General features: G+C 36.5%; 1 protein-coding gene across 1 annotated transcript; it reads left to right on the forward strand.

The window, feature by feature from the left end:
* Positions 1 to 58: 58 nt before the first annotated feature.
* On the forward strand, positions 59 to 11,634 carry gpat4 (glycerol-3-phosphate acyltransferase 4). The gene is made up of 13 exons (XM_079599940.1): positions 59 to 308; positions 1,462 to 1,997; positions 5,188 to 5,257; positions 5,350 to 5,632; positions 6,154 to 6,228; positions 8,061 to 8,150; positions 8,306 to 8,399; positions 8,531 to 8,646; positions 8,746 to 8,801; positions 8,884 to 8,969; positions 9,056 to 9,184; positions 9,553 to 9,632; positions 9,724 to 11,634. The coding sequence occupies exons 2-13, from the start codon at positions 1,830 to 1,832 to the stop codon at positions 9,830 to 9,832; spliced, it is 1,356 nt and encodes a 451-aa protein (XP_079456066.1). The 5' UTR covers positions 59 to 308; positions 1,462 to 1,829; the 3' UTR covers positions 9,833 to 11,634.

Below are 11,634 nucleotides of genomic sequence, written 5' to 3' on the forward strand. Positions count from 1 at the left end.
ACTGGTCTAGAATCAGCTATCCCCGCAACTATTTATTTCCGAAACACGAGCGCACTATAGACTGTAAAAGAACAACTGCTCGGAGATCAGTGGTAGGAGAGGCAAACATCCTCAGCCAATGTCGAAGCAGCCGAGCCCACCGGAAGCGGAAGTTGTGGATGCTGCTGATCGAGCAACGCGCCGCTACTGATGCTCTTAAACTTGTTGCATTACAACAACAACAACAGCAGCGTATCACGTTGCTAAAATGTCAAATTAGTAATGTTGAGAGGACAAATCAGCATTTAAACGGCATAGTCGGGGAACAGGTCAGTATAAACAGCGGGTTTCATACATTTAAAGACCTTTGGGAGTTTAATTACGTGATTAAAGCTGTTGATAAGCGCTTTAGCATCCAGTCATTTAACGTTACATCTGCATACAAACAATGTTTCATACAACTGCAGTTTTGATCCATTTATGGTTCATTTACAATATAATTAACATTTATTTCAGATGTTAAGATGAAGATTATGCTTTAGGTGTTATAATATAGCCTAGATATTTAGCTTTTAGAGTGCTGTTGAATTGTCCGTTACTCAGTCGTTTAATAGTGTTCATCACTACATTGAATTATTTGGAATCTAATTCTGCTTTAGATGATTAATCATAAAGGGGGGAAAGCCATGTATCATTTTATTTATTAAATAATGCCAAAACATTTGATGTGGACAGTTGTGTATGGAAGGATATGGGCACTAGTAATATTTTATTTGAAATGTAATATGTAAAATGACAATGCAATATGTAAAACGGCAATGCATTTCTGTATTTACATTTACATTTTCCATTACATTTGTGCAACGTTGTTGCAAAATGAAAATTTAAATTATATAATTGATTAATTTTCAATTTGCACTTTGAATTTTGCAAATTTAATGTAAATGCAATCACAGGTGCCTTAACTGTGAGTGTAAATGCAATTAAGAAAAAATAACATTTAAATGATAATTTGGTTACAGTTTTTGCTCGAACATGTTAAACATATCTAATGATTTCTGTAATAGGCTACATTTCAATTTTGTAACTTATAAAGTGTTAAAATAAAATTGTATTTCTTTTACATATTAAAACTAGTGTATGAAATGGCAAATGTAAATTATATAATTTAATTATCATTTTCATTTTGCACCAAACGTTGTACAAATGTAATGGAAAATAACAATTTAAATAAAGAAATGCATTGCCATTTTACATATTGCATTGCCATTTTACATATTGCATTGTCATTTTGCATATTACATTTCAAATTGAATATTGCTACCCATATGCTTCCATAGTTGTGATGTGGAACTCTTCAAAAACATTTTTCCTTCCTTTTTTCCCTAGATATGTCAGAAACAAAATATTTGATGTGGACAGTTGATTATGAGCTTATTTGAACCCGCCTTTACAAACCTTTTTTTCCTCCTTTTTTTCTAGATATGGCAGAAATGACAGTGGACGGTGATGTGAGACAATTTCAAATAGATCATTGATGAAGAAATGTTCATTCCAAAAGACTGAAAGGAGCAAAGATTGAACATTTATGCACTTTTATTTATATTTCCAACACTCCTGTCTCATTCAGGGTTTTCTTAACCCTGATGTGTCCAGCAGACATGTCTGTAGCATCGTAAGGTGTTGATTTTCTGGATGTGGATATAAAATGATAATTTTCCCCTACATGCCCACGAAGGCCGTGTTTCAGCGTAGGCTTCAGAAATTGAGGCACTATAGAGGAATCCTTCAGTCTGAGTTTAGGTAATCTCGTCACTTCTAAATCGTTCCTTCCCTGCGTCTTGGTCAAGATGGAGTCCTACCTCTTCCCCTTCGACAGCCTGATCTGTATGCTTCTGGGCATTTCCTTCACGGTGGGGTTCACCCTTCTGCTGGTGTTCATCATCGTACCCGCAATCCTCGGCGTGTCTTTCGGGATCCGCAGACTGTATATGAACTCCCTGATCAAGCTTTTTGAGGTGAGTGAGACCATTTACAAAGATTATCAAGAAGATGTTACAAGAATATCAGAGGAGCTGTGGAAAGTTAAACCAGGTGAGATGGTCTGTTTGTGGTGTAAACGTCTCATAATTTAAGTTGAAAGGTCATTCAGGGAGTCTTTTGCTCTGTGTTTACTACTTAGTTCAGTAGTCAGCTCTCTCTCCCTTTACTAAAGATGCCAGAGGCTAAAAATAGAACACGCATTCACGTTTGACTGAATTAGTAAGTCTGGAGGGTCTGGCTGTCATTTGACTTTGCCTCAGACTTTAACCTGTGCTGTCACATATTCTTTCATCTACAAAACTTTATAGACAACATGCATTGTTGATGCAAGAATCTGGCAGTTTGCGTTGGTTTGAAAATGTGTGAACTTTCCCCCGGAGAGTACCCGACTACTCGTTTTAGAAAGTTTTTTTTTTTTTGCTTCAGATCATCAGCATGTAGCTCTTTGCTTGAATTTATGTGAAAATATAAGCCTAAAAAACATAAGTCACTAATTGTGAATCCCACATTGGTGGGTCATGTACATTACCATTCAAAAGTTTGGGGTCAGGATGACTTTTTTTTTCTTTTGAAATAAATAAATACTTTTATGAAGCAAGAATATATTAAATTGGCCATTTAGGTGGCAATAAAGCATAATAATAAATGTTAAATAATAAGAATTATTAGAATTATTTCTTGAAGGATCATGTGACACTGAATACTGGACTAATGGCTTCTGAAATGTCAGCTTCTTCATCATAGGAAAAAAATATTAAATATATTAAAATAGAAAGGTTATTTTAATAATATTTTACAATATTACACTGTTTTTTGATCAAATAATTGCAGCCTTGGTGAGTATAAGAGATTTTAACAAATATTAAAACCTTAAACTTTTGAAAAGTTTTTGATGTTTTGCATCAATATGCATTCATTTATGAATCCATTTAAATAATTCTGGTAACACTTTATTTTAAGGTGACGTAGTTACACGATACTACATGTACTTCCTTGCTCTAGTAATAACTCAAGTAAATGATGTAACCCTAAACCTAACTGTAAGTACATGTAGTTACGGTAATTAATATTACTCAGTACATATTTGAGTTATTACAATGTAACTGTCACCTTAAAATAAAGTGTAACTGTAATTCTTAATTGTAATACTGCACATTGTGGCAATTTAGTAGATCACCTGTGTGTTCTGTGCATACAGATTGAATTGACATACTGTTCATAGTATGCATACCGTATCCTGTAGAATCAGTTAGTATGGTAGTATACTCTTATAGAAATAACCGAAGTCCTATTGCACGTTTCCATTCAGAAAGGGAGAAACAATGGCCTGTCCTTGATGCTTGGGTTTCTCTTTTTGACAGCAAAATATCACATACTTTGGATAACATGAAGCAAATCATTAGGTCTAATGCACGATTTAATTTGCTCCTCTACACTGTCATTTGAAAAATTGAGATGCATCAAGAATCACATTCTTGACTCTATCATTTAAAATCAAATCATGAGGTGCCTAAATATTCCTAACTGTTGCAACAATTTGTTTGCTTAATGCGTGTCAGTAGGAGCTGTGTGTGACCTTTCCCTCTCTCATCCATCTGGACTGATGTAGTCACTCGTTCAGACCGTCTCCTGACTCCCTAAGAACCTCCAGATGGCTGTTTTTCTGTGACTAACTTCTTTACTCTTTTGTCCGGTGACCCTGAACAGGGGAGCAAAATTTAGTCTGACAAGCAGCTTGACTGTTCACTCTTTCGCCATCCCGACCTCCGCTTCCACAACTCCCTGAGTCACGGCATCATCAGTGACCACGAGAGAGTCACTGTTTACTTTCACACAGCGAAAGGACATCTTTCCACACTCGGTGCTCAGCTGCTGTCCTTGCTTGACTAATCCACTTTAATGATCCCTTAGGGGAAATTCAGATGCAGCGACATCAAACGTTGAGTGCACACCGCACACGCGAACATGCATGTGCAGGTATACATAAACAAGGCAAAATATGGGATTACGCAAGAGTCTTAAATTCAGTCTAATCAAATTTAAGGTTACAGGAAGTAAAGACTAAGGGCCGATTTACACAGAACGTGTTTTTGCTGTTAAAAATGTGAGACTCAGTGGAATGAATAAAACACGTTTGTGTGAACGGCTCCAAAGAACTTAATTTAACACATTCAGTATATAGATTTTACTAGTATTGGCAGAGTAATCTGTTTCTTACCTTTCTTTAAACGGATTATTTTTGTATCAGCAAAATCCTATATCGATCAACTTCAACTTCGTATATATTTCGATACAAGTTTGTTTAACTAAGTAAAATAATCTAAGATGCATGATGTATTTTTGAGATTGTATGAGTTTCTGCATGGACATACAATATTATTTTTTATTTGTGCTGGTCTTATAATTTAAAAAACTATGCACTATGCAGATATCCTGTATTTAGTTCAGTGTGTTGTGGCAGGTTTTAAAAAAAAACGGTTATTTTAGTTCATTTCAATCTGAACTGATTCTTTTAAGTCAAGTGCTCTGGTTTCAAATAGGTTTTATAGATTTCAATATGAGGTTGGTAGACGCTTTGTGAATCATTTTGACTGAATCATCATAAAGAACTGGTTCCACAAAACGATTCATTCTTTAAAAAAAAAGAAAGCCAGTTGAACTGTCAGTGGATGCTGTGTATGGGCTCATATGAGGTTTTCAGGGGCTTTGGCTGAACTCCAGGTCTCCACAAGGACACACGGATCAGCCGTTGTGTTCTCCTCCCCGGTGGCTGTATCTCTGTGGAATTGGCGCCCCAAAGGCTTTTTATCGCTTGAATGTTGTTTCTGTCTCCATCCTCATGACAGCTGTATGAGTTATGAGACTAGCCCGCCATTGGGGATACAAAACAAATATAACAAAAGGAAGATTAAGTGATCCAATTAAGACTCATGTCATGTAATTCCATAATGATACGCATCCACCATCACGTCCATAACAAGATGAAATGGTCAAATATACATTTTTTTTTTACCTTATATTTGGATAAATACCACAGTGTGAAAATATCACTATTTTGAGGCTTTGTTACTGCGATACTACAATGGACACAGCAGGATACTGTTCTGAACCATTCCTGTGTGCAGTTTATTTAATTTGTTTGAATAATTGTCATTCTTCTTTCAGTGGGCGACCTTAAGAATGGAGCGAGGAGCCAGAGAGAAGAATCAGCATCTCTACAAACCCTACAGCAATGGTGAAACACTAAAAAGATCATTCACATGAGTTCCCACCAACGTCATATTTTCGACATTGTCGTGACCCTGCTCTTTTTTCCCTCCCCCGCAGGGATCATTGCTAAAGAACCAGCGTCCCTCGAACAGGAGATCCAGGAAATGAGGCGTGGCGGTGCAGAGCCTGAGTTTGACATGTCTGACATCTTCAACTTCTGCCGGCGAGGTGTGGAGAGCATCGTCGACGACGAGGTGACCAAGCGCTTCACGCCGGAGGAGCTGGAGTCCTGGAACCTGCTGACCCGCAGCAACTACAACTTCCAGCACATCAGCACCAGGCTCACGGCGCTCTGGGGGGTGGGCGTACTCATCCGATACGGGTTTCTACTGCCTCTCAGGTGAGGGGGGGATCGATGGATACTGCATGAATGCTTTGTGGACGGATATGGTTGGTAATCGCCAGAGTAGTGGTTTTCAAACGGGACTATTCAATCAATTAGACGAACTGATGAACTGGCTCTGAAAAGATTTTGCGTTTCGGTTCCTGCTTGCAGATATATTAGCAAACTGATGGAGCCTGACTGAGAAATAGCCGAAGTTCAGTGTGGCCCGATTCCAAACCTAAAAAAACCGATGGGACTTTAAGATTCACCGGTTTTAAACTGTCAGCACTTTTAAGGCATCAGCAGTTTTAAGGCCTTACGGTGCCCAATGCCAAGTGCGCAGGGATAAACGGACGCCTTGTATTTTTATTCAAGAGAACTATGCTGAAAAAATGTGCAAATCACCTGAGGTTGTTTGTAATCTCCACCAGCCCAAGACGATTACTTTAATGCAGACATAATGTTTGTGCAGTGATTATGTTAAGCTGTGTCCTTCTTAGATCTTGCTTTCAACATTTGCTGTGTTGCTCTTACAGGGTCACGCTTGCTTTTACTGGTGTCGGTCTTCTTGTGGTTCAGTCGTCAATCGTTGGCCTGTTTCCGAATGGAAGGTATGTCTCGGTACACAGGTCTGAGGCTGTTGAGTTGGGTTTAAATACTTGGTCACAACATCTAATCATTGTATTTGTTTAGACTATTTTCTGGCCCACAAAGGCAAAAAACTAAAACATTAACTACACTTTGTCAAACACCGGAGTTGTGACTGTGAGTTATGACTGAATTTGGGTCTCTTAGACTATGATCTGTCATGTGATGCAGCAGTTTGGCTCAATTTTGCTGAGATTAAATGAAAACTGTAAATATTTATAATATGCACTACCATTCAGACTTTTGGGATCATTAAAGCTACAATACGTAATTTTTCAAAACGATAACAAAGATGAAGTTTGATGACGCTATGAAGGAGGGTGGAAGGAGATGTCGTTTTCACCATCCAGAAATGTATAGAATTTACCAATCATATAAATTATATATCAGCTAATAAATTAGTTTTGTATCACCTGTACGTTTGGTCACACTTTTATGTCATCGTAATGAATTAGCTGTCAGGAACGTGAAATGTAATGCAATATTAGCCTGTTACTAATATGTGACTATTTGTCAAATGATTTGGTGGGTTCATGCTGCGCAGTTTTACACGTTTAAAACAATCGTACTAAAAGTACATTTTAACAAACCCACAGTATTTGCAAGTTATGGCTAAATATTTTTGTGCAACACATTCTTCATTTCACTGCATAGACTTGGTCACCAGACTTGATAAAAATCGTTACTGAAGAACAAACAAAGTGCAATATAAGTGTATGTGTGCAATAAATAATATATATATATACTCGCCAATCAATAATCGTGAACCATGATGACTGAACGACACAACAGTGGTGTGCAAGATATTGTATCATAGATAGGCATGTAGATTCCTCATTAACGGCTTGCATATAGCGGCCCATTGAAACGACCGCTAATGAGGTATCTATGTATTCTACAAGCGGAAATCGAGGATAGCGCAGATATTACGTCGTTGATTGGCGACAATGACCTTATTAAAAACTGTAGTTTCGCTTGATTTACACATTTTTGTAAAATGTAAATACACAACTGCATGAAATATATCACACTGTGAAAGCTGTTTTTGAATATTTTATTACATATAAAATAATAAATCTTACATATTATGCCTTTACAATTATTTTTTGAAAAATACTTTTATTCAGCAAGGACACATTACATTAAGTTGATCAAAAGTGACATTCCTAGTGATGCAAATAATTTATTTTTCAAATAAATGCTTTTCTATTTAAAGAATCCTGAAAAACTTTATCACCGTTTCTACCAAAATGTTAGCAGCACAAGTGTTTTCAACTGTCATAATACAAATAAACGTTTCTTGAGCAGCAAATCAGCATATTAGAATGATTTCTGAAGGATCATGTGTGACCGAAGACTGGAATAATTTGACGTCACAGGAATAAATAACATTTTAAAATATATTCAAATAGCAAACAGTTATTTTGGATTGTAAAAATATTTCAAAGTATTACTGGTTTTACTGTATTTTTTGCCATCATTGGAATAAATTAGCAGTTTTTTATTGTAATATATTATGAAATGTATATAATTTACTGTATTTTTAATCAAATCTTCTTTAAAAAAATATAAAAATCTGTCCGACATTTGAATGGTAGTGTAAAATCAATAAAAATGTATTCAAGAGCTGTATAATAATAATTTAACATATTATAAAGTGTTTGACTTTAGTAATAAGATATTAACGCATGCATATATTGGCTAGTTGATCTACACATTCTCAAAGACTCATTAAATCTCTTGTTTTAATGTAAAAGTGTTTTGTTTACAATGTTTTCTGTGCTCTAATGTGCAGAATGAAGAATTATCTCAGCGACAAGGTTCATTTAATGTGTTACCGGATCTGTGTAAGAGCCCTCACGGCCATCATTACCTATCATGACAGGTATTGACACACACACACACACACACACATATTCCAGTATTAAACATTATTAGAGTTGTCATGTTGCTTGGTGACTACAGCTACACATCTGTATGCCTGTTGCATTGTTTTATTTTCCATATGTCTTACTATCCACTATCTTTATTTCCTTCAAGTGAGAATAAACCCAAAAACGGAGGAATCTGTGTGGCCAATCACACCTCGCCTATCGACGTCATCATTCTGGCCAGTGACGGATGCTATGCTATGGTAGTGTGATGTTTGTGTTTTATGACTTTGGTTTAGTATTGATGTTTAATGTAATATGAGTCCTCCGGTTCTACTCGCACCGCTCTGAGCTGGCCTCCATTACACTAGCAATGAATAATTGTGTGCATCAGGTGGGCCAGGTCCATGGTGGTCTGATGGGGGTCATTCAGAGGGCGATGGTGAAGGCCTGTCCTCACATCTGGTTTGAGAGGTCTGAAGTGAAGGACCGACACCTAGTGGCCAAACGGTAACATTGCATTTGCTCACACGCATCCATTTTCTTACATTTACAATTTGAGCATTTCTGTTTGTCACAAATTCAAACAAATACTTTTTTTTTTTTTAGGTTAAGTGACCACGTTGCAGATGAAAGCAAACTGCCAATCCTTATATTCCCAGAGGGTGAGTGTTAAAACTCCTGTTTATGAATAACCATTTCATAGTGATGTGTGGAATAAATAACCTTTTTTTGTCTTTTCTGAAGGAACTTGTATAAACAACACTTCAGTCATGATGTTCAAGAAGGGAAGCTTTGAGATCGGCTGCACAGTTTATCCTGTGGCCATAAAGGTAAGAACAACCTCCTTTTTTATGTTATACGTCATCTTCATTGTTATAAAGTGTCTTTAAATTCCTCTGGCTGTTGTATTTGGCAGTATGATCCTCGCTTTGGTGATGCGTTCTGGAACAGCAGCAAATTTGGGATGGTGAACTATCTGCTGCACATGATGAGCAGTTGGGCCATCGTGTGTAGCGTCTGGTACCTTCCACCAATGAGCCGAATGGTGAGTGGCGACGCTTCAGAAGAGATGAAAAACTACCGTTCAAAAGTTTGTTTAAAAGAAATCAATACTTTTATTCAGCAAGGATGAATTAAATTGATCAAAAGTGACAGTAAAGACCTTTATATTAATAAATAATATATTATAATAGACTAAAATAGAAAATAGTTGTTTTGGATTGTATATATTTTTCACAATATTAATACTTGTACTGTATTTATGATCTAATAAATGCAGCGTTGGGGAGAATAATAGACTCAAAAACATTAAGAAGTCTTTCAGACCCCAAACGTTTGAATGTATTTTTTATTTTCTCCAAACCTCTCCTTCATTATATATAGGCAAGTTTTAAATTCTTGTTCTTTTTACAGGAAGGAGAGGACGCTGTGCAGTTTGCTAATAGGGTTAAAGCAGCCATCGCTAGAAAGGGAGGACTGGCAGACTTGTTATGGTTGGTTCCTCTTTATAAAGTGTCGAACACAAATGTAATGAGTTGGGACTTAAAGAACACACATTGAAGCTTTTGTGTTTTGCTTGCTCAGGGATGGTGGACTGAAACGAGGGAAAGTCAAAGAAGTGTTCAAAGAGGAGCAGCAGAAGCTTTACAGCAAGGTTTTAGTGGGCAGCAGCGAAGACCGCAGTCGCTCTTGAAGAGATGCAGCTCTGCTTGACTTCACACGTGCTGCTCGGCCTGGCCCCCGGCCCCGGACTGGCCCCTTCCTGAACCTGCTGGGACACAACTGTAGAACTGAACCGAGCTGGTGGGAAAGCTGTGTCGCCAGAGCCTCGGCTCACTGCTGCGCCTCAGGAGCTTTTGCATTGTTGCACGATTGTCTCTGTTGCTTTCAATTCCTGGGCTGACTATGATTTCCGTTTGGAGTGAGAGTTACACATGGCATACTTGAGTGAATTCTTTTTTTTATATATATTTATTTATTTTTTCCTTCACAGTCTGTTAGAGTTTTGAATTTGTGTGCTCTGTTACTGTAATGCATGATGTCCCAGGAGAAGAGTGGAAGAGTTTGAAGTGATTTATTTAAGATTGTGTAAAAAAAGTAAAGGGATGATGTGCGTAGAACTGTAATGTTGGTAGAACCATGAAGAACAATGTCTGTTAAGTGTTTAGCTGCTCAGATCATCTCCTCATGGCAGCCTCTCTAGTGTGCTGTCTGTTCTTTTAATACAGTAGTTTTTTTTTTTTTTTTACTTTGTCTTCGTCTACTTTTTCCTTTATTCTTTCAAACGTTATTGAAAGGTTAATGTCTAACCATTCCGAAAGTTTTTTTTTTTTTTTTTTTTTTCAAGCAGGTCACAAGTTTTTTTAAATTTAAATCAAGACCAAAAGGGCCTGATTTTCGCCTTGCACAAAGTCAACATCTCAACTATCTTTGTGATATATCCATAATTTATAATCATTTAAGTTAGAATGGCGGGTCAAAGGGTCTCTAGACATTGACAAAGGTTAGTGGAATGAAAAAAGTACAAAGCATGAGATTCTGAAGCAATGTCGAAGTGACTGAAATCAAAAGGGAACCTAATAGCTAGTAATTTAGTTTTTAGCAAAAATAAATTGTAAAAACATGGTATAGTTTTACCATCGTTTTTTCTTGCCATAAAAATAGCCACAGGAGCTGGCATGGCATTAAAAAACAAACAAACAATGTCATCAGCAGAGAACATCATGTAGCTACAGATGTTCACGTGTGGCGGTGACCGCACACAGAGCCTCCATATCTATGCTCCATGAACCTTAAAAATACACTATAAACATGTTATTTTGGCGATTAATGGTCAGGATACTGGACCAATGTTGAATGTGGAGACTCGGAACAAAACCAAGATAAATGAACATCAGCTTTGGCTTCTCTTTGAAAGGTGGTAAAATCACAAAATAATGTGGCTTTGTTTTGGCAGCATTAATATAGGCTACATGATTCCATAAATGCTACAGGTTACAAGCTTACCATCCGTCAAGACAATTTTAGGGAGCAGGCTTTTGTACTATGCATTATTTTCATGACAAGTAAGAACATCACTCAAAACAATATATTTAAGCATTTTAAAATGTACAAATTCCATCAAATTGAATTGTATAAATCTTACATATTCATATTATTGATTAAGACTTTTTTTTAATGAGTACTAAAAACTAGAGCTTAATAAAAAAAATGTATAAATCTTAATGGACCATCTCATTAAAAACGTAAAAAAAAAAATGATGTTTACATATATTACCGGTAATACGAATCACAAAAACTAAATGGTCCGTTCCCTTGTTCCATTAAGATGTATACAAAATGTTTTATTAAGATATAGTTTTTTTTTTTACTCATTTAAAATTCTTAATTCACAATATGAATATGTAAGGATTATTCAATTCAATTTGATGGAATTTAAACTTCTTCTTTTTTGTGCTTTCCCCCCAAACCCTCGTTAATAAAAAAAATTCACTT

The sequence above is a fragment of the Phoxinus phoxinus genome (assembly GCF_949152265.1).
Source record: "Phoxinus phoxinus genome assembly, chromosome: 23".
In the NCBI taxonomy this organism is placed as follows: Eukaryota; Metazoa; Chordata; class Actinopteri; order Cypriniformes; family Leuciscidae; genus Phoxinus; species Phoxinus phoxinus.